The 24,213-nt window shown below is 40.1% G+C and overlaps 1 protein-coding gene across 21 annotated transcripts in view; it reads left to right on the top strand.

The window, feature by feature from the left end:
- Positions 1–24,213, top strand: part of CDC14A (cell division cycle 14A) — a 168,720-nt gene that overhangs the window by 34,376 nt on the left and 110,131 nt on the right. Inside the window, exon 1 of one of the 21 annotated variants that reach the window (XM_021090141.1) lies at positions 7,078–18,261. The exons of the other annotated variants lie outside the window; for them this stretch is intronic. Coding sequence (XP_020945800.1) covers positions 18,135–18,261 — 127 coding nt within the window. The 5' untranslated portion in view covers positions 7,078–18,134. Of the gene's footprint in view, positions 1–7,077; positions 18,262–24,213 lie in introns of those variants that run through there. 21 annotated transcript variants of the gene reach the window in all.

The following is a 24,213-nucleotide window of genomic DNA, read 5'->3' as shown; positions in this document are numbered from 1 at the left end:
AGCATAAAATTATCTTAATCATTTTTATTTTTTTAATTATTTTATTGAGTTATAATTGACAATATACTAGTTTTCAATGTACGTGATTCAATATTTGTATATATTGCAAAATGATCACTACAGTAATTCCAGTTAGCATCCATTACCATACACAATTACCAGAAATTATTTTCCTGTGATGAGTCTTAGCATTTTTAAGTGTATAGTTTAGTGGTATTTTGCACATTCATATTGCTGTGCAACTATCCTATCTTGCTTTTGAGTGTGATATCTTGTGCAAACATTTTATGTACCTCCAGAGTCGGGGCTTGGCCTGTGGTTTCTCTGTTAGAACATGACTTTAAGTATGTCGCAGAAGTTTTTATGTTTCTATTTCCTTATCTGTAAGTGAGGGAGAGCCTTTTTATGTTTTTATCTCCTAGAGCTGTCATGAGTATCGAAAAGAGATAAAATATACAGAACATCTTGTTCAGTAGAAAATCCACAAACCCTTCTCTGTGGGTGATCCAAAAACCAGAGTTGCTGGAATGATGTGGCCTCTGGAGATCACAGTGAGACTTAATAGACGACAGGTACCCCTTTCAGGGAAGTCCTCGCTTACAAAGCATTTCTAAACCGTGACATTGTACTCCTTGAGATGGAGGGCTCAGAGTCAAAGGACAGATCTCCTTTACCGGAAAAGTGTTTTTCTTCCAGGACAACAACTCACTGCTGTTTTGGGGTTAATTAGGATGTTTGGATCATCAGAGCATCCAAAATACTCTCATGTGAGTTTGAAGAACATGGCTTTTAAAAATTTATAAGCATGAAATTAATTAGGTTCTTGCCACATGCTTCAAGACCACGTCCTCACTGGCTTCTACACTGTTTTCAGTTCACAGAAGTGTGGTAAAGAGGTCAAGGAGAATGTGGAGCAGACCATGATGATTGAAGGATTGGAAAATAATTCAGAGTTAAAGAATTAGGTGTTTTTTTGTTTGTTTGTTTGTTTTCCCAGATATGTGGAGGATTCTTAAACAGAGATGGAAACCACATTGTGTGTTCCTTAACCCACTAATTAAGTCCTCACATTGCTAAATAAGAGGTCTAATTATGGATTAACTGGGCCTAGCCTGAACCAGGTGTCATGTCTGAGTCCGGGATGACAGGGCTAAGGTTTGTGGACTTTGTAACCATGTCCATGTCTGCTGTTGGTCCTGTGACTGTACTTAAGGCCTTAGCAGTTATATTCTACCTCTCAGAAGCCATTATCCACCTGGCGTAGTGGTTGAGAGGACAGACTTCAGCAAGCCACAGCCTTGGCCTTGAATTCACTTATTTGTATGTCTTGACCAAGTTATCTAACTCATCCATACTCCTGTTCTTTGTGTCTTTAGGACAGAGATAATAATACCCCACCTAACGTAGCCGTGGTGTGGACCACAGGAGGTCATGCTCTTGAAGGTGTCAGGGCCATGCCTGGCATTTTAAGCACTTAGGAACGGCTGGCGCTCTAGACAGGAAAGCCATGTGGCCTTCCCAATAGTTTCTGAGCCATCGTCTTACCTCCCCTGAAGAGCTGAATGCTGCTCCCCTCTTTTTGTCAGCTTGTCTTCCTTTCTTTCCACTTAGAGCCTTCCTTGCCTCAGTAATATGCAGCTGTTTGTTAATCTGATGATGGTTTAGGATAATTTTGGAAGATATGAGTGTGAGGTTCCCTCTCCCCCCCCACCCCAGGTATTATTTATTTTCTGGAAGAGCCTGTCTAAACCAAATAAGTTTCTTATTTTTGAGATGTGTTTTCAGGCATTCATTAGTTCAGTAAATATTTATTGAGCTTAGATGAGCTCTGCTCAGCATTGCGGTGAGCTCTGGAAAATAAAACAAAAATTAAAAAAATTGAAAAAGAATGAATGCTTAGCCTAAAATGGGGGAGTGAATCAGCAATAGATAATTGGGAAAAGTGTGTAATAGCTGCCAAATTTCGCTAAGAATTCATTTGACAAGTGTTTTTCCAGTCCTTCTCATACCTGAGGCCTTGTTTTAGGAGTTGGGGATATGAAAGTGAGTAATTCTCTCTCTTCTGCTACGGGTGTTGGGGGAGCAGGGTCAAGCCTGGAGAAGTCTGAGAGGGATTAAGGATGACCAACTGCAGTGGGCCAAGCCGGGAAGGGGATGTCAGGCAGGGGCATGGCGTGGAGAGGCAGATGCTTTTTGGGGGGCAGAGGAGGAGTTGGGAAATGATTAAATGTATTTTAAACATCCAGTTTGAGAAGAGGATAATTTTAATTAAAAAAGCAGAATAACCACATTATAGACGAAAAATAGGAGCATTTTTCTTGCAATTTACATCACTTCTAAACTTGAACTATTTATGTATAATTGTAGCATAGTATTGTGAACATCTTTTCGCTTGGACTACATGTTTTTTTTTGTTGTTGTTGTTGTTGTTCTTTTTAGGGCAGAATTCTCGGCGTATGGAGATTCCTGAGGGTCTAATCAGAGCTACAGCTGCTGGCAACAGCCACAGCCACAGCAGTGCTGGATCCGAGCCGCATCTGTGACCTACACTACTGCTTACAGCAATGCTGGATCCTTAACTCACCTAGCGAGGCCAGGATCGAACCTGTGTCCTCATGGATAATAGTCAGATTCATTTCCGCTGAGCCATGATGGGAACTCTGGCCTATGCATGTTTTGCCTTTTTGCCACCTACATGATCAAATAATGTTCCATTTAGAGGGAATACCACTGTTTAACATTTTGGATTTCTTTCCAAAGAAATTTTTTTTAATAGAACTAATAGCTGTCTGCATTATAAATATTTCTTTTCGTGGATTTTTGTCTTCAGATTTCCAAAGGTGTAATTAATACATTTTTTAAAAATCAGCATTATTTAAGCTCTTGGAGCATTTTACCATATTTAAGCCAGTTTCTTCTTCGTCTTTTTTTTTTTTTTTTTTTTTTTTTGGTATTGTCTTTTTGCCATTTCTAGGGCTGCTCCTTCAGCATATGGAAGTTCCCAGGCTAGGGGTCTAATCTGAGCTGTAGCCACCGGCCTATGCCAGAGCCACAGCAGCTCGGAATCTAAGCCGTGTCTGCAACCTACACCATAGCTCACGGCAATGCCAGATTCTTAACTCACTGAGCAAAGCCAGGGATTGAACCAAAACCTCATGGTTCCTAGTCAGATTCGTTAACCACTGAGCCACCGCAGGAGCTCCATTTAAGCCAGTTTCCACTAAATTTGATATCATGTGAAATCTTCACTCTCATATACCATTACATAATGGCTATAAACACTAAAGACTTAGAAATTTAATTGGAAAAAATGATATTTTAATGTTTTATGAATTAGAAAAATTATTACCTAGGCTGACTATTCCTGTAGTTTTATTTTTGGGTTTATTAACTTTTCAATAGCTTGTGGTTTTTAAATTTGTTTACTGTATTTGGACCATTAAAAGTCTATCAGTCTCTTTCCTTTAAAAAAAAAGTCATTTTTCTTTGTCTAATTTGTATCAATAGATGTAAACCCCTAGAAATCACACTCATCAGTCCAAGTTTCCATAAGAAATTAGGAAATCCATGTACCATAAATTCTACTACTTATCAGAATGCTGCAGCTGAATACAAAGACGGTTAATTGGAACTGCTAATAATGGACGTATCGATTATTTAGCACCTGAGTGATCTACTGAATATAGAGAAAATTGTATTTGGAACAGTATTATTTAAAAATGGTTAACTTGTTTGCATGTGTGTGTGTTTGAACCAGTGGAAAATGGTAAACCAGGCCCACCGACCTTGAATTTGTTTTTGTCTTCGTTGTCTGGACCAAGCATGTTCATTTCCTTAATCTCTGACTCACAATTTATCCATAAATTGCAATTTCAAAACTAGGAGTTCCCTTGCGGCATAGTAGGTTAAGGACCTGGTATTGTCATTGCAGTGGCTCAGGTTATTGCTGTGGTGGCGTGGGTCCAACCCCTGGCCTGAGAACTTCCCCCCATCCACAAAAACCAAAACCTGTTTTAAATTGTCATTAAAAAACTATAGGTTAAACAAATGTTATTTAAAATGTAGGTAAAGTTATTAGGAAAAGTGTTTGTTCAAAATAATAAAGGTATTTTCCTTAAATATTTATTAAAATAGCAATAAAGTAGATGTCAGCTACCAGTGTTCTGTCAACCTCTGTGGCTGCCTGGTAAACCTAACAGGTAGCATTTGCTTCTGATTATAGAAGTTGTGGAGAGGAAGGGAGGAGTGGCCCCCGTCTGGGGCAGGGCAATTTCCTGTTTGCAGTTCCTTCCTTTTATAGCTTGATAGGCAAGAATGCTATTGTGATACTGCCTGTAAATGGGCCAGGCAGGCTCGCATCTCTGCAGGCTTGTATTTTTGGTGTCTTTAAGTGAGTCAGGGTCCCTAATATTATACAGCATTTTCAATTTGGAAATTCTGTTAGTCTTCTGCATATGGGTAGAGCAATATTATGTTTTATTCAGTGCTCACTGCATGTTTCATTTAGCTGTGGGCTGGAAAAATCAGCTGTTTGCTTTTCATTTGTGGAAGGTTTGTTTCTCAAGTTTAACTGAATAAGTCTTTTCAGTATTTTCCCCCCCATTCTCCCACTAACAAGTTTCCTCTGTGCTGTAAATAGCCCTCTGATCTATACACACACACACACACACAATTTAGGACTATATATTTCAGGGCTGATACTATATCTGCTCAGAGCAGTTTACTTACACACTTTTGAATCTTAGTAGTAGCCTTGAAAAGAATATACTTTCTATGTGAAAAGCTTGCGTCCATTTGTTTCATTTGTATACTGAATTAAGGGGATGTACTTTTTTAGTGCTCAGAATTATTTATTTACTTGTTTATTGTCTTTGCCTTTAAGGGAGGGAAATTTGTTTTGTTCCCCACAATAGCTCCGGCATCTAGAACAGTGTCTGACACATCCTAAGTGTTCAATTAAATACTCGCATGAATGCTTTAATGTTTAGTTGATAAATGTGAAACATTAATAACGTTGACTCTTCCACAATTCTTGAAAATTTAATATGGAGTAATTAAAAAGCCTTAAAGTGCTTAAAGATAAATTATGCAGTCAGTGCTAATTAGAGAAATAACAGCAAGAATCACAGTGTTTTGAGGCATTTATTTCTTTTAAGTTACTGAGTAAAACAAGATGTTTTACATAGTTATCTAAAATTTTAGAACTGAAAGGATTGGCATATGTACACTGAGGTCTATGGAATGATTGACCAGCGGGGACCTGCTGTCTGACACAGAGAATTTACCCCATGTTCTGTGATAATCTATGTGGGAAAAGAATCTGAAAGAGAATAGATGCGTACATGTATAACTGAATCACTTTGTTGCACAGCAGACGTTACCACAACCTTGTGAAGCAACCAAACTTCAATGAAACTTTGAAAAATGAAAAAATAAGATTTTAGAACTGAAATGGCCTTTGTTGATATATACAAACATTTGAAATCCGTATTACGGATGATAATCTTCATTATTATTTCTGTTGTTCTCACTAGGGAAAAATCCTTACTTACGCATATTAAGTAGTTGCCAATCATTTTTTTAACAGTGTTCTTAGACTCTCAAGATACTTTTCAGTAAGAACAAATTCAAAAACTCAGAAAAGAATATTAGAAAAATTTAAATCCATCACATTAAAAAATGTAGCTATACACATTTTTTTAATGGAAAAAAATTAGAAAAGAGGCACCTAAAGCCCTGAAGACATTATCTGTTATCCTCATACAACCTGGAAAGTATTTGCAGTGCCTGATGTGAGAGCAGGTGCTTGGCGTCTGGGTTAGTCTACAGTTGACATGTCCTGAACATGTTGTCTACCTGGGCCTCACCTGATATTTACATGAGCGTGAGCCACCTCTATTCAGTTTTATACAAATATCTGGACAGAACAGGTTCACATTTAGACATGCACCCAGTGCAGAGCTCCAAGCTTCCTAATCAATGAGATATTTACTAGAAATGAGATAATTTGGCTGCTCTTTGGTTTTCACCATGGGAAAATTTGATATTAAATATGTTTGACTGTGTTTATTATTTTCTCTTAGTTTAAAAATAAATATAGGAGTTCCCGTTTTGGCTCGGTGGCTAACAAACCCGACTAGGATCCATGAGCATGCGGGTTCGATCCCTGGCTTCAGTCAATGGGTTAAGGATCTGGTGTTGCCATGAGCCATGGTATATATAGGTCTGCAGACATGGCTCAGATCCTGAGTTGCCATGGCTTTGGTGTAGGCTGGTGGCTACAACTCTGATTCAACCCCTAGCCTGTGAACCTCCATATGCCGCGAGTGCGGCCCTAAAAAGACCGAAAGGAAAAAAAAAAGTCTACAAATAACAAATATTGGAGAGGATATGGCGGAAGGGGAACCCTTGCATACTGTGGGAATTTAAATTGATGCAGCCGCTATGGAAAACAGTGTGGAGCCTCCTTAAAAAACTAAAAGTAGAAATACCATATGACCTAGCGATTTCACACCTGGCTACATATCCAGAAAAAATGAAAACACTGATTCAAAAACATGCATGCATCCGATCAATGTTCATATAATAATAACATAAGAACATAATAATCACTATTCGCAATAACGTAATAACACAATAACAGCACTATTCGCAATAACCAAGACATGGAAGCAACCCAAGTGCCCATCAGCATAGATTTGGATCAAGAAGAGGTGGTGTACACACACACACACACACACACAGGTGGTGTACACACACACACACACCAGACTATTACTCAGCCATGAAAGAATGAAATACTGCCCTTTGCTGCTTAAATAACCCAGGCAGAGAAAGACAAATATCACATGATATTGCTTATTTGTAAAACTTTAAAAATAATGAATATATATGCAAAATAGAAACAGATTCACAGATATAGGGAACAAATTTATGGTTACTAAAGGGGAGAGGGAAGGGGAGAAAGACAAATTAGGGTTATAGGATAAATAAATATAAATTACTATATATAAAATAGATAAGAAACAGGAATACTGTATAGCATAGGGAATTATAGTCATTATTTTATAATAATAATGGAATATACTCTGCAAGACAAACAAAAAAACCCAAACAAACTGAATCACTATGCTGTATGCCTGAAAAAAAAAACCACAAAGGGAAAAAATGTCATATTCTTGGTGCTAAAAAGAAAAATAGGAACCCCTTCTGCACAACCACTGAAATATCTCTGTAAGAAACTGACTAGGAAAAACTCCTGCTGTAGTCCTTCTCTCTCAGATGGAGAATCTGAGCAAGGCCCAGTGTTTTGCCCAGGGTCAAATCCAGTTAGTGAGCCAGAGAGACTAGAACTCACCCCTAAATTCCACTTGGAGGTATATTCAGTCACAGCCTGTAGCTGAGCAGTGCTAGTCTTGACATAATATTGTGTCTAAACCACAATAGTCTGTGGAAGATTTAAAAACAGCAGGTAATATGTTGGCAGTTGAAAAACAATGTGTCAATTACACTAGTCGCTCAGTTTCTCCTCCAGGCAGTTTCTGAGCTTTAATTCTAGCTGATGGCGCTAACACTCCCTAACTTTTGCCTACCAGCTGGCTGAAGTGGCAGTTCTCACATGCGCTTTGGTGATGTCCCTTGGTGTCCTAGAGTGGGTCCAAGTGTCAGGAGTGATAGGAGAAGAGGAGAACCAAGGAACGACATGAAGTAGCTGAGGCTGTTTTTCAGCATGGTGTTTCAAGCTTTTTTTTTTTTTTTTTTTTTTTGCTATTTCTTGGGCGGCTCCCGCGGCATATGGAGGTTCCCAGGCTAGGGGTCCAATCGGAGCTGTAGTCTCCGGCCTACGCCAGAGCCACAGCAACACGGGATCTGAGCCGCGTCTGCAACCTACACCACAGCTCACGGCAACGCTGGATTGTTAACCCACTGAGCAAGGGCAGGGACCGAACCCGCAACCTCTTGGTTCCTAGTCGGATTCGTTAACCACTGCGCCACGACGGGAGCTCCTCAAGCTTTTTTTTTTTTTTTTCCCCCCACTGTAATCCACAGTAAGAAACATATTTTACATTGCACCTTAGATCTCTCTCTCTCTCTCTCTCTCTCTCACACACACACACACACACACACACATCCCATTCGCATGAATAATTGAAACAAAAGGTTCATGAAACAGTTCTTACTTTACAAATGCATGCCATATACTGATGTTTTATACTTTGTCCTATTTTACTAAAAAAAAAAAAGTCTTTATTGAATTGATTTTGCTGCTCACAACCTTTGGAGAATCTGCTTGCTGTGCTTGGATCTGAAAGATACGCGCATGCTTTTTTTAGGGCATCGATTTTGGCACAGAATGTGCAGGTGATTGTGTGGCCCATCTGGGTTAGTCTTCAATTAACAGGAGCAGCTTAAGGAAAATGGAAAGTGTTCTGAACTCCTCAGAGCCTCCTCTCTCTAAATATCAAGATGTACAGCTGGCTCCCACAAGGATTTTCCTTCAGTTGCTACTTGACTGTTAGAAAAAGCTGCTGTTTGATTTAAGCCCTCAAATAATACAATTTATCTTTTCATATTGCATGTCCATTTGAATGTTTCCCCCCCAAAGCCTCTCCTACACGTCCCCTTCTTCCTGGCCGCCCAAGCATGCTTTTATTCATTTGGGGACAACCTTGAATGAGAAGCCTGTGCTTGGGTCAGCGCTGCCTCTCCCCGCCCCCCACTGCCAGGAGCCAGCACTGAGCCTGCCTCTGGGTCTGTTCTGTGACTGCTTGTCCAGTTTAGTTTCTCAATTTATGCTCGTGGTATGTAATGCCCTATTACTTCATGACATCTAATCTTTAAACCTGAGGTTTATAATGGTTTTTGAATGCACACTTTTAGCCTATGGAAATTTGTATTTCAAGATTTTTTTTTTAATTTGACATAGTGAACAAAAGTGGCCCTTTCCCCATTATGGACAGTGAATTAATAAATGAAAAGCCCTTTCCATATGTACCTTCTGAAATTTTAAATAAAGGAGGAGCCAGGTGCATGAGGTTCCTGTTTGTTGTTTTCCTAAGACTCTTCGTGCCCCAAATATGGTTGCCATGGCAATAAACAGACCATGACCTTCCTGGCTACTAGGTCCTCATGTTAGCGCCACCCTGCCCCCTCATCGTTCTTAGTTTTCTTCTTCATCCCTCCTCTGTCTCAGCCTTAGCCTTGTTTCCTGGCGCCCGCCCCTCTCACTTCCCACAATAGGTGCTTGTAGGGCTTCTGAATTTTTGTTATTGGAAAACCAGGCTTTTATGATGAGGACCTAAAGCCAGGGATGTAGTCAGCCGGTTCATGGTCAAATAAATAGTCGGGCTAGGGAAGTGTAACTTAAGCCTGAAAGGAGTAAGAGTTGCTGCGGTACCTCAGAGAATTACCTAATAAAGGAGTAAGTAACATTTGTGGTTCATTGTTTCACATTAATGAGCAGGCAGACAAGCCTTTCCATGTGAAAATACACACTGTAGGATGAATCAGACTTTACAATTCTTTCATGAGTGGGTGTGTGAGTCATTTAGTGGGGACTCTTTGGGGGAATTTGTAAGTTAAAGTGAAAAAAAAAACCCATAATCCCCTTCTGAGAGAAACTTTTTCTAATGTTGTCTCTATAATTGGCCCATTCCTCCCTCCTCTCCCCCCAGTTGTTTATTTTGTCATTTCTTATTATCCCAACCAGAACTCGGCTTAATTATAGCGTTTCTCACCTTGTCTTGTAATTATGTGCAATGTAATCTACTAGAATCATCTCTTTGCTAGTACTTGTTTTGCCATCTCTCTCCTGTTAGGATGAGCTCCTTGAGTAAAGAAATGACTGTTACATTTGTATCCTCAACGCCTAATAATAGTGCCTGTCTCTGTTATTGTAAGGAATAAGGAATAAGGAATGAACAAGATAGGGAACAGCTCTGGAGCCAATCCAGATTCCCAGTGGTGACGGATCTTGTGTTCACAGTGTGTAAAAAATGATGCAGACAGACTCCAAGCTCAAGGTCTTCATCACACCACTCCTACCCCCAGGTCTTGCCCGGGACCTCTGTTACCCAGTAGTCAAAGCTGCAGTGCTTTAAATTTGAAATCAACTGCTTATTAAAACCTATGGGAATGAACCCTTTGTGTAGAAAGAATTTAGGGTTATGCTCGAACTCCCTTCATAGTGTTGAAGGGGATTATTGTCTTGGTGTCGGGAAAGCCTTAAATCCCATTAGTTTGAATGTGGTAAAGTGTTTATGTTCTCTTCAGAAATGCCTGAAAATTTGAGAAAATTCTCAGTGTCTGTAGGTGACTCTGAGTTTTGGCAGCAAGCTGCATATTTTGCCAGGAGCCAAATTTTAAGTTTTATTGTCTTTCTGGAAACATATCTGTGAAATAATGGAAATAGTGACAAAATATGCTTGACATTTTAAAAGTTTCTAAAATCATGTTGTTTACTTGTCTCCAAGTCAGATGTATGAATTAAACAACAACAACAACTTTTATGATATCCTGACGTTGGGCTATGACATTATTAATACAAAGTTTAAAAAATATATTAAATTTTATATATATGTACTGACTGATGACAGTTCTTTACTTCTGAATTCATGGAAGTGGAAGTCAGATTTTAGTTGTTGATTAAGGTCCTACTATTACAATAAAAAATTTTGGGATTTACCCAGAATGTGGGCTACTGGATTTCCTTGATAAACTCTATTTTAATTTTTTTTTTTGAGAGGAACAGTAGTTGACCTAGACCTTGAGTTAAATATAAAGACTGCAGGATGAGATGGAGGTGGGGGTGGTGTCTACTCTAGCAATTGAGAGGGTCATTTGCATTGTTCCCATGGGGCCATACAGTGATTCTTGCCACTAAGTGACAGAACAGACAGGGAGTTCCCATTGTGGCTCAGCGGGTTAGGAACACAACTAGTAGCCATGAGGATGTGTGTTTGATCCCTGGCCTCCCTCAGTGGCCATGAGCTGTGATGTAGGTTTCGGACGTGGCATGGATCCCCAGTTGCTGCAGCTGTGGTGTAGGCCAGCAGCTGCAACTCTGATTTGACCCCTAGCCTGGGAACTTCCATATGTCTCAGATGGGGCCCTTTAAAAAAAAAAAAAAGAAAAAAAAAAGGGCAGACCTTAGACAGGATCTCCCCTTGCCCTGCCTGCCCTCCCCTGCCCTTCCCACCACCTCTGTCTCATTGTACCAGCAGATCCAGAGAGGTTAAGTAGCTTGTCACAAGAGGCAGCACAGGGGGGCCCAAGAAGCCCCTATGTCATTGACATTCTGGTTCTTCTCCTCTTCATTAGCAGCTCCCTGCCCCTCCACATGTAGACACTCATAGTCCAAGTTCACACCATGTGTGAAAGAACCAGTTACCTCTTTTTTCACATTTTGCTCTTGGCTTTCCTCTGTGTCTGTTACTCACCCACATTCACTCTGTGTAGCTCTCCATCTTTGTTTTTCCCCTACCAGTCTATCTCGTCCCCTTTCCTCTGTTTCTGATCAGGTCTCTTCCTTTGCTGTATTTCCTTCCTTTTGCCCCTCCTTCTATCTTAATTGGCTGGTATATAGAATAGCAATGTTGTAATAATTGGAGTTTTTCAGTTACATGTAACAGAAACTGGCTGTGACTTGAACAAGCTCAAAACTTTAGAATGAATTTCCCGGTAGTTTAACCAAAAGGTGGAAGTAAGGGCTCCTGTAGCCTTCCCTGTTTAATAAGCTCTTTATTCATTTTAGTAGGAAACATTCCCTTCGGACTGTTTCATTTGTTCATTCTGTCACTGAACAAATCATTATTGAGCACATATGCCAGATATTCTTTTAGGTTCAAAGAATATAGCAGTGAAAAGGAGAGATAAAAATCCTTGTCCTCATAGAGCTTATCTTCTGCTGGGGGAGACAGACAAATAAAAGGTTGGCGATAAAGCTGTGTGGTGGGTGGGCTAGTGTCTGGCTGGCTACTTCAGCCTGGAAGTTCAGAGAAGCTGTCGTTGAGGTGATTAACAGTTAAGCTGATAAAGAGGAAGAACTATTTTTCTTCCTTCCTTCCTTTCTTTTCCTTTTTTGGCCTCCCCTGTGGCATATGGAAGTTCCCAGGCCAGGGATGGAATCAGAGCCAGAGCTTTGACCTATGCCACAGCTGTAGCAACACCGGATCCTTAACCGTCTGTGTTGGAGCAGGGATCAAACCTGCATCCCAGTGCTCCAGAGACACTGCTGATCCTATTGTTCCACAGTGGGAACTCTGGGATAACGTTTCTAATATTGGTTCTCAACCATAATTATGTATCAGAAATACCCTTGGACAAGACCTGTCATATCTGACAAATCAGACTCTCATGGGAAAGAAATCAGGGCATCCATATCTTAAATAGCTTTAAAGGTTTTTCTGAGGGATATCTGAAGTTGGGATCCCCTGGCGTGGAAGCTCTGAAATAACCTGGGAGAGATGATTCATGAAGCCAGGAACGTTTGTACCCTTACTTGGTGCAGTCCATGGTGCTTGATACCGTAACTGCTGAAGAAGAAATTAATTGCCTCTCTGTAGAATCGTGGGGAATCACCTGCTCATCTCCTTCTTTTCCTTTTTTCCTTTTCCTCATTTTCTTTGGAAGTCTTGCTGCTGCTCAAAAGAGAGGGGTGAGAAATAGCTGACCGGGGTGAAGGGTGGGGGATGTTTTCTGGAAGCAGCGAAGCTACCTGCAGTAGTGAGTGAGAAGAGGAGAGAAATTTCTCGTAGCTGAAGGGAAGGCAGATGGACTTCCTATATATTATGTATTAGGTTTGTATGCAGTGGATCTGTGGGTTGGATTTAAGTTACTTAAGTTGAAGTTTCCTTCACTTGTTTTAGTTCTACTTTGTGAAATTAGTAAAAGTATTTAGGGAATGTGGTTACTCCTTAAAAAAAAATTATGTACATTTAAGAATGATAAATCCTGTTATGTTCTTCTAGGGTACTGACTGTCACGTGGCATATATTTGAACACTTTGCCCTAATGCACGGTCAAATTGCTACAGAATCCTTTCTGCAAACACCTGACCGGGTGGGCAAAGCTCTTGTTTCTCCTGCTTTCTCTAAGCAACAACTCTTTGTAAATACTGGAAGAGAACAACCAGTTCCTTGTTCGTGTTCATTGTTGGTTTTCTATTCTTGAGTCATTTCAAAGAACAGCAGCTTACAAATTACTATGAGATTCTAGGTTTGAGATTTAGTTCCCATGCTGTGTGGCTTGTGTCTTAGAAATCTTCTATTTGAAAAAGAGTAAGATGACTGTATTCAAAACAAAAAAGCTTTTTTGTTTTGGTTCCTCAGGTATATTCTCTAGTTACTAAAATGAGTACAATGGAGCCTCTGGTCTACCTCCTCCTCTCCTAGGAGAGCTTTGGCTGCCGTGAGTTGCCATAGTCACAGGAAGCGAGCCACACTTTCGTCTTACTGCTCTCCCACCCGGGTTGGGTTCCATACCTGGCTGGTTTGGCTGTCTTCCTTTTGTGTGTATGCAGAAAGTTTTTGACCTTTCTCATTCACTTTTCTTCCCAATTATCTCACTCTGTTTACATTCGGAAAATCTTCTTCCTACCATATTTGCCCTGCCTCCCATTGCCTCGGATTTGAAATCAGTCTTAATCGAAAGGCCAAATATCGAGGGAAGTGATGCATTTTGAAGTTGAATTAGATATAATAAAGTACCAATCAGACATTTGAAATAATGCAAGCTTCACTTTAGAGTCATTGTAAACATGTTCACTGATCTCTTCATGTTTTTCTAACCTAGGCTTTCTCCAAGCACTAACATTGAGAAAAGATAATTTGAAAAGCAAACACACTTATTTAATTACTTAGTTTTAGTTTTTGAAATAACATAATATGGAATATATAATCATTTTTGGACCAAGCTACAAGACTAACAACCATAAGATTTTGTCTTTGGGAAACCATTTCCAGAAATCTAAATACTAGCTTTTACAAATAAGCTTTTGGAATAGAACTCATTTGCAAGCTAAAGACTTTCTGTAATGGTTATAGGTGGTAAGAGGATTTAAACACTGATTCTTGATCTTTTACAGTGGATCTGTCATCCGCATCTTCATTCTAAGTGAAGTTACGGGTCTTGCCATCTAAGTTTGATCAAATTCAATCCTTGGTTTAAAGAACATACTTGTCTCACTTTTAAAAACCTTTCTCTCTCTCTCTCTCTTTTTTTTTTTTAAGGGCTGCACCTGTGGTACATGGAAGTTCCTAGGTTAGGGGTCAAGTCGGAGCTGTAGCTGCGGGCCTACACCACAGCCACAGTAACACTGGATCCTTAATCCACTGAGCGAGGCCAGGGATCGAACCTGCGTCCTCATGGATATGAGTCGGGTTCGTTACTGCTGAGCCACAATGGGAACTCCATAAATGTTTCTTTCTTAATTTGAAAGGTTTATTTATTTATTTATTTATTTATGTTATAAACGAAAACTCATACTATACCCAGAAGTAAGCAGCGAAACTCAGCAGGAGGAGTTTTTAATATGAAACCATTTCATTTGAGAGTATGCATTATTCAAGCGATATTCTAGAGTGAGTGTATTTTTGTGTTTTATGCAGAGGCTGCCTTCTGAAGATGAAAGATATATGAAATACCAGGTTATATTTGTCTGTGTGTTGTAATGTAACAGCCTTGTACTCAGCTTGTGTGAGACTAGGGCCTCAGTTTTTCTTGGGATTAAATATTTTCTCCTTTTCCTTTTTAAAGAGTCCCTTCGGACTGCTGTGTGCTGAGAACATTGGTTTAGTGTTCCTTGGTTTGCTTAATAAGGCCTGGGCTAGTTCACTGAGACCTAACGAGCACAGCAAGGTCTATTTTGAACATGAGCTTTCTTCAGGCAAGAGAGGGCTGTAGCACTGAGACGCTGCTAGCAAGAGATATATGTTTGACGTGGCTGCAGCTGTCAGCTTTGGAAGGACATCTTTTCAGGCTGATTATGAAAACTCTGGTTCCCATCAAATTAGATGGGAAGACACACATAGGCATGGCTGTCTGCAGTTCTCTGAAGTTGCCCATCAAAGAGCTCCCACTGACTTCTCTCTAATGACACCTCTGAGAGTAGGGGAGAGAGTATTTCTGTTTTTAACTAATTCTCTTGTAATTAGAATAAAGTCCACTGCTTCCTCACGAATCTCAAATCCCAAGTTCAAATTCAAATGTGGAGAGATAACACATGAGAGGAGTACAGAGCAGACATGACCTTAACCAAAATGCACAGTCATTTCTAGACCTCGTTCTCATGAGGATGCCAGGTGGTTGTTAAGTATTTTGGGCAGAAATAAGCCATGGAGATAGAGAACTGACATGAGGGTTTGCCTCTCTTTGATAATTAGTGTTGCCTCCATGTTGTTAAGCAGATGCTTTGTCTAATACTCTGCAGGCCTTGTAATCTGTGGTTTGTAACAGACTCAAACTTGAAGAACAGGAAGAATGACTTACCTTCTTTTACAAAGTGTTCAAAGGCTAGGAGACAAGATGCATGCATTCTTGCTCCGTTTTAATTAGACGTGTGGCATAAACTTAGACTGAATAATGCAAGTTGTTTTAAATATTCCGTTCCATTTCTGGCTTGTAATTAGACGTACCTATCTAATCTGTGATTGTTTAACCCTGAATATTTTTATTTCCGTAAGCAGTTAGAACAAAAGTAGAATCAGTTGTGCATTTGGGAAATGTTTGCCTTTTTCCTATTTTTAAATTTTATTTTAAAGTTGAATGCAGATATTGTTTTCTCCGTCACTGGTTATAATGGGAGGAAATGATTAAGAAGAAAAAATGTTGCTAAAAATAAAAAAATAAGCATTTTGTTTATGCTAAAATATGACTATTAAGACTTAATGCTGTCTTCAGGAAAAAGCAGCCTATAAATTAAGTGCTCTGACACTTAAGAAGTCTGAGAACTGCGGAGGGAGTTCCCGCTGTGGCTCAGTGGAAACAAACGTGACTAGCCACCATGAGGATGCAGGTTCAATCCCTGGCCTTGCTCAGTGGTTTAAGGATCCTGTGTTGCCATGAGCTGTGCTGTAGGTCACAGACGCGTCTCAGATTTGGCGTTGTTGTGGCTGTGGCATAGGCTGGCAGCTACAGCTCTGATTCAGCCCTTATCCTGGGAGCCTCCATGTGCTGTGGGTGTGGCCCTAAAAAGCCAAAAAAAAAAAAAAAAAAAAGAAGAAGAAGTCTGAGAACCAAACTCTTGGGAGCCAAGGAAGAGACCTTAACAATTTTATGTTTCAATTCTTTGCAGTTTCTCACCTCACAGTGTGCTTTTATAGATGTTCGTCCCATGGACTTCTGTGGTTTATTTTTTGTAGATAACTGGTAATTGCTTTCCTCTCCTAAACACAAACCCCACCTGGTAATTTTATTCTTTTGTTTGTGAGAAGTTCAGGTAAGGAGAAATGAGTACCACATCACCTCTCTTCTGGTTACTTTGTTGGAGAGATGTGGGCCAGCTCAGTGATCTTTTGATATTTTGACAATGGCTTGGTAGAAGCCAGTGCATTTGCTTTATGGTTGTTGATACAAAGGCACCAGGAGACAGAGGAGCCCATTGGAACTGAGAGTGGCATCAACATCTGTACGTTAAAAGGAGAGGGTTGGACTAGGTGATGGTCTGTCTGTGTGTTACGGCTTTGGTATGTACAGTCATGAGGGATGTTTATGGCTTTAGGGCTAAGGTGTCAGAAACGGTAGCACTTGTGGGTCCAGACTCATGTGGAGACAGACAGGAAAGGAGAAGAAAAAAATACTTGGGGGTCAAAGTATTTTTCCTGTGGTCCTTTCCTATAGAAACTCAATGTGCCAGATATACTTCTGAGCACTTTACCTACGTCAGTCACTTGATCTTCCCTACAAACAGCCGATGAAGCGGTCACAGTATTGCCTTCACTTCAGGAGATGGAAGCACAGAGAATTAATGTGATGGAGCCCATGAGGGAAGAGCCTGGATCTGAACCCAGGCAGCTTGGCTGTGGACTTGGAGTGCCTAGCCCCCACTGCACTCTGTCACCTGCTCTCTAGGTAGATGATCAGTATTCCATGACTGTATCATGCTTGTCCTCACATAAAATACTCTCCCTTCACCATCTCTTCATGCAGCCGTTGAATGTTTTTTGAGTGTGTGCTATGTGCCAGGCACAGTGATGAGTCCTTCAGATGGAGAAGAGACAGACATCCTGCAGAAGGAGTTACAAGCCTAGCTAGGGAGGCAGACTAAAATAACCCCTGAAGTGTGTGATGGCAAACCAGGCTAAGAGTTTGAAGGAGAAGGGTGCAAGCTTTGGGAACATAAGGCAGGGGGGCCTGATCTCCTCCAGTTGCCAAAGAAGGCGGCCCTATCAAGGTGACTTGTGCTGTGGTGCCAAGGAAGGGAAAGGGAGGCCACCTAAATGCTACCACAATGACAGGACTATCTCCCAGCCCCCTTTAGAGCCCTTGTTCTCCATATCTTTAAGTCCCATAAAGACATTGCAGGCTTTTCTGGTGTCCCTGTATGTGCACAGGTTCCTATGCAGATTATAAGCATTAAGTGAGTACATATTGATCTTTGGTGACTGTGGCCCCTTCTACCTCCTGCTTCCTACCTTTTGTCTGTTGGGAGTGGCCAAGTGTAGCTTCAGAACAGATATGGGGACGTGGGAGAGCAAACGTCTGGGTCAGGTAGTATGACTGGCTCTCAGAATACTTCCTAGAAGCTAATACAGAACATTTGTCTAGAGCTCTTATGCTTGAAATCAGTCTCTTTTAATACATCATTGAAGAATTGTCTCTACGTATCTAGTTTGATGCTTTCATATAATGGGATCAGAAAGTTAATTTCACTGGCTCCTCTGGACGTTACCACTAAAGTTGTAGTGACACATTAAAAAAATCTCATTTACTAATTATTAAATAAACTGAATTAACCTTCTAGGGCAGATACACTTGTACATTACCGGGTTAAAGTAGTCATTCGCTAAACATATGCGTGCTTACGCAACATCTGCCTGACAGGATGCTTTGTAGGGCTTATAGAGGGTGCGGTGCTTGGTTACTGCACTTAAGGAGCTACCTGCTTTAGTATAAAGGAAAATAATCACAACAGAGCCATGAGGGGCCCATCAGGGAGTGGTTGGGGGCGCCTGCGGGGAGCTTGGCTGCCTGACTCCACTGCACCCTGGCTGTGTGACCTGGAGGCAGCTGATTCTCCTCATTTGACACAGAAAATGGAAATGGGTATGATAACGGAACCAGCCTTGGCGTGATTGTGGGTTAATGAGCCGAATTATCAAAGTGCTCAGAATAGTGCCTGGTGCATGTAGTGTACCATGTAACTTTCTGTTTTTATTATTGTCTTTATCATGGTCATTATCACTCTCGCAGTCCCTAAAGAGTAAGAGGAGGGTTTTGAGCAGAGGAAGAAAGGCATCTTGGAGGTGGTATTTGAGTTGCAGGTTAATGAAGAAGGAAGATTTTAACAGGCAGAGAGGGCATGGAGAGGACTCCAGAAGAAACCTCAGATGCTGGAGGGTGTCAGGTATGATTAGGGGATGGTGAGGTGATGGGGTTCATTCAGGCAACAAGGACAGATTCACCTGGAAAGGTGGGTTGGGACCTCATTTTGGTGAAGGGCTGGCAGTCTGGCTGGGCTTTCTGAGCAGGACTGAGTCTCAGAGCCCCACTCTCAGTTACTAGAGGTGGCAGGAAGTGGAGACAGAGAGACATGGTGTGAGTGTGTGGTGAGAGGTTTGAAATAAGGTGATGATAATACCAAAGAAAGGTCAAGTCATATTTGCCTGAAAACTAATGACAGTTACAATTCAAGACTCCTCATGTGCTCAGAACCCTAGTGGGGGTTTTGTAAAATTTGAAAAGATATTTGTATCCTGTGCTTCTTTATCCAAAAGATACATTTCGGTCTCCCAAACTTGGTTTACTTCATTATTGAAAGAGACTGTGGGAGTTCCTGTCGTGGCACAGTGGTTAACGAATCCGACTAAGAACCATGAGGTTGAGGGTTTGATTCCTGGCCTTGCTCTGTGGGTTAAGGATCTGGTGTTGCCATGAGCTGTGGTGTAGGTTGCAGACGCGGCTCGGTTCTGGCGTTGCTGTGGCTCTGGCGTAGGCGGTGGCTATAGCTCCGATTGGACCCCTAGCCTGGGAAGCTCCATATGCCGCAGGAGAGTGGCCCTAGAAAAGGCAAAAAGACAAAAAAAAAAAAAAAAAAAAAAAAAAAAAGAGAGAGAGAGAAACTGTGGAGGAAGAATTACTGTGTAGGAGTTCCCGTTGTGGCTCAGCAGTAACGAACCCGACTAGTATCCATGAGGACGCAGGATTGAACTCTGGCCTCGCTCAGTCAGTTGAGGATCCGGCATTGCTCTGAGCTGTGGTGTAGGTCACAGACATGGCTCAGATCCCCAGTTGCTATGGCTGCGATATAGGCCAGGAGCTGCAGCTCCAATTCTAGCCTAGTCTGGGAACCCTCATATGCCGCAGGTGTGGCCCTAAAAAGGAAAAAAAAAATATTCCGTGGGTAATTAAATTATTGATAGAGTGAAGCATAGAGGCCAGAGTCAAAGTTAACTTTTGAGATTTTGTCTGGGTGATGGGGAGGTGCTTGATGGGAGGCTAGGAGCAGTTAATGAGGGAGCAGTGGTTTCAAACCAAGCAGGTGCTCTAGACTAGTTAGCTTTACCACCGAAAGAAACTGCTTTTTTTTTTTTCCCCATGTCTGCCCATCCCTATCCTCAAGTGCTGTCTCGCAAGTGTTATAATTTGAAGTTAATGGGGCTGGGAGAGTGGTCCAAGCATGACTGCTAATTAGCGGGCTAGAACCCAAATCACACATCATGAGGACATCTTTGTAATGCCCACGCTTAGTACTTCATGTGTGCTGAACCTAGTTGCCTGAAACCTTTAAGGAGAGGCTGTCCTTTTTGCTGCCAGTCTTCTGTATTCAGCAAATCTTAGTGCTTCTAGACTGTTTTCAAGTTGTTGCCTCTGTTTTCTGGAAACTTTTATTTTGGAGAAGTTTGACTCAGAAATGGTTGGAATGCTAATTTCACAGCTATCGTATCAGTGTTTCTGTGGCAATACCTGAAAGGCTGCTATCAGCCTTTGCTTCCTCTTTTATAAACAAGTAAAATATTAAATAACAGGAAATCAAAAGCCACAATTGAAGAATCCTTTCTCAGATGGCCAAATTGAATCTTCAAGAGTATTTTCACTTTCCAGATCACAAAACATAAATATAATTGACACAGAGGCTCAGGTTTCATTAAAAAATATATTATGGGTATGTGGGGGGAGGTGTTGCCCTTTGCCATCAGGCTTTTTGGGGAAAAGAATAACACCTAAGAACAAAGCTAAAAATCTCATAGGATCTGAGGCAGATGTCCCCAGGGAAAGGCCATTAGCAAAGTCATAACTCAGAGTCTGGCTTAGACTCTATATTAAGCCATTTGTTGTTTAAAGAGTCCTCCCTTGTGTATCAGAGCGATGAAATGATCTGAGTAGAGAAATAGTTGTAAGTTCCAAACTCCTCCTGAAATTCACATGTTGTTTTTTGACAGGCTTTAAGATTTAATGACCGTAGGATTGAGTTGAAAGAAATGCTTTAGCGAATTCCCGTTGTGGCACAGTGGTTAACGAATCTGACCAGGAACCATGAGGTTGAGGGTTCGGTCCCTGCCCTTGCTCAGCGGGTTAACGATCCCGCGTTGCCGTGAGCTGTGGTGTGGGTTGCAGACGTGGCTCAGATCCCGCGTTGCTGTGGCTCTGGCCTAGGCCGGCGGCTACAGCTCCTATTCAACTCCAAGCCTGGGAACCTCTGTATGCCGTGGGATCGGCCCTAGAAAAGGCAAAAAGACAAAAAAAAAAAAAAAAAAAAAAAAAAAAGAAATGATTTAGAAGTATTTGCAGATTAAGTCTATGAAGATTTTATTTAATTTACCAGGTTGATCTACTGTTTTGTCAAATTAGTCCAAACTTCATATTTGTTGCGTTGTTTCTGTGTGTGGTAGTGCGCAAAGGTTTTATTTTGTTTTATTTTACTTTTTTCTTCCAGTTTTATTGAGATATAGTTGACACACAGCATTGTATAAGTTCAGGGTGTCTGACAATGATTTGACCTACATACGTCTTGAAATGATTATCACTGTAAGTTTAGTGAACATCCATCATCTCGTATAGATACAAAATTAAAGAAATAGAAAAAATTTTTGTGTTGACAAGTCTTAGGCTTTACTCCCCTAACAGCTTTCATATATAGCACACCACAGTGCTAATTATATTTATTTTGTTGTACTTTACATCTCTAGGGCTTATTTATCTTACAGCTGGAAGTTTGTCCCTTTGGACTGCCTTCATCCAGTTCCCACCAGTAACCACAAATATGATCTCGTTTTCTATGAATGTATTTGTTTGTTTTTGACATATAATGAACTACCATGAACTAACAATACTATGTTAGTTCCTGTTACACAACATAGTGATTTGGTATCTCTATACATTTTGAAATGATCACCATGGTACACCTAGTTGTGACATGCCATTTAAAGATACTATATAAGTATTGACTGTGTTCCCCACACTGTGTGTCATTCATACCCATAACTCATTTATTTTGCAACTGAAAGTTTGTACCTCTTAATTTCCCTTACCTATTTCTTTCCTCCCCTTACCTCCTGCAACCACCTGTTCTCTCTCTATATATCTCTGTTTTGTTGTTTGTCAGTTTGTTTTGTTTTTTAGATTCTATGTATAAGTAAAATCATACAGTATTTGTCTTTCTCTGAATATTTCACTTAGCATAAGAGACCCATTCGCGTTGTTGCAAATGGCAAGGTTTCATTCTTTTTTATGATCGAGTAATATTCCATTGTAGATATTATACCACATCTTCTTTACCCATTTATCTGTTGATGGGCACTTGGGTTGTAAATAATGCTGCAGTGAACATAGGCGTGTGTATATCTTTTCAAATTACTGTTTTTGTTTTCTTTGAATAAATACCCAGGGGTGGAATTGCTGGATCATATAATAGTTCTATTTTTAATTTGAGGAATCTCCAGACTGTGTTCCATAGTAGCTGTGCCAGTTTACATTCCCACCAACAGTGCAGGAGAGTTTTGTTTTCTCCATTTGTTATTTGTTGTCTTTTTGATAATAGCTATTCTGACAAATGTGAGGTGTTATCCCACTGTGGTTTTGATTTGCATTTCCCTGATTACCAGTGTTGGGCATCTTTTCATGTGACTATTGGCCATCTGTATGTCTTCTTTTGAAGAATATCTATTCAGATTCTCTGCTCATTTTTTACTGTGTTGTTTATTTTTTTGATGTTGAGTTGTATGAGTTCTTTGTATATTACCTCTTATCGTATATATCATTTACAAATACCTTCTCCCATTCAGCAGGTGGCCTTTTTTGTTTTTCTGATAGTATCCTTCACTGTGAAAAGATTTTTAGTTTAATGTAGTACCATTTATTTTTGCTTTTGTTTCCCTTGCCTAAGGAGACATATCCAAAATAATATATCAAAAGACTGATGTCAAAGAGACATATTTTCTTCTAGATGTGTAATGGTTTCAAGTCTTACATTTAAGTCTTTAATCCATTTTGAATTTATATTTGTGTATGTTTTGAGAGAGTAGTCCAATATGATTCTTTTGTATGTAGCTGTCCAATTTTTTCAACACCATGTATTGAAGAGGCTGTTTTTTCCACATTTACATATTCTTAACTTCTTTGTCGTAGGTTAATTGCCTAATGGCATTTTTCACAGAACTAGAGCCAATAATTCTAAAATATGTACGGAAACACAAAGGTAACAAATAGCCAAAACAATCTTGAGAAAAAAGAACACAGAGGTATCATGCTCCCTGATTTAAAACTATACTTCAAAGCTATAGCCATCAAAATAGTATGGCACTGGCACAAAAACAGACACATAGATCAATAGAAAAGAATAGAGAGCCCAGAAATGAGACAGTACTTACATAGGCAATTAATCTGCACAAATGTTTTACAATTTTACAACTCTTAAGATGTACTTTTAGGAGTTCCCATTGTGGCTTAGTGGTTAACAAAGCTGACTAGTATCCATGAGGAAGCAGGTTCAATCCCTGGTCTTGTTCAGTGGGTTAAGGATCTGGTGTTGCCATGAGCTGTGCTGTAGGTCATAGACTCACCTTGGATCCTGGGTTGCTGTGGCAGTGGTGTAGGCTAGCAGCTGCAGCTCTGATTTAACCCCTAGCCTGGGAACCCCCATATGCTGGGAGTGGGGCCCTAAAAAGACCAAAAAAGAAAAAAGTATTTTAAAATTTAACAGCTAATTGAAATTAAAGTACTATAAGCTGGTATAACATATATTATTCATCAATAGGCCAATGTTTCCCAAACTGTTGGAGATCTCTCCTGGCTCAGTGGGTTAAGGATTGAGCATTGTAAGTGCTGTGGTGTGGATTTGATCCCTGGCCCAGGTACTTCAGCATGCCACAGGTGCAGCCAAAAAAGTTCATTCATGTGTAGATTCTATGGCAAATGATACTGGTTTTCCATTTATAGCAATGATATAAAACACTTAAGAAGAAATTAATTTAAGATAAAAGAATATGTCTGTTTAAAGAAAAATGGTAATACATGGTACTGCCTGTGGCGGCGGAAGTTGAGAAAGTTGGTGCATGATTAAGTGAAGTTTGGGAAACACTGGCTTATTGATAAATAATGTATGTTATACTGGCTTATAGTGCTTTAATTTTAATTAGCTGTTAAATAAAAACCTCGTAACTACTGGTTATATATATTTAGAATGTTGACTTTTTAAGAATCTTTCATTAAAAATTAAAAGAGTTATTTGGGTCCTTGATCAAAGGACATAACCTGGCATCCAAATTAATTAAGCAGAAAAAAAAATCACTTTAATTGGTTGACTCCTAGTTAGTTAAAAGTAAGAACTTTTAGTCAAATGCTATTCTATTGAGAAGCTTTCCAGGAATTTCTGCCAAAGAGTAGGGCACTTTTATAAAGCAACATGTATACTCATAAATTTGAGTGAGTTGGCATGGCAAACCAAGCACTATCCAGAGGGCTTTTGTTAAATTTTATCAATCAAAACTTGGGGAAGATTCTTCTGGTTTGGGTTTACAAGAAGAGTAGACAGTATACTAATTTTTTCCTGAGAGACAG

Source organism: Sus scrofa, chromosome 4 (genome assembly GCF_000003025.6).
Source record: "Sus scrofa isolate TJ Tabasco breed Duroc chromosome 4, Sscrofa11.1, whole genome shotgun sequence".
Taxonomy (NCBI): Eukaryota; Metazoa; Chordata; class Mammalia; order Artiodactyla; family Suidae; genus Sus; species Sus scrofa.
Note: the sequence above shows the minus strand (reverse complement) of the source record. Positions and strands in the feature narration are given on the sequence as shown.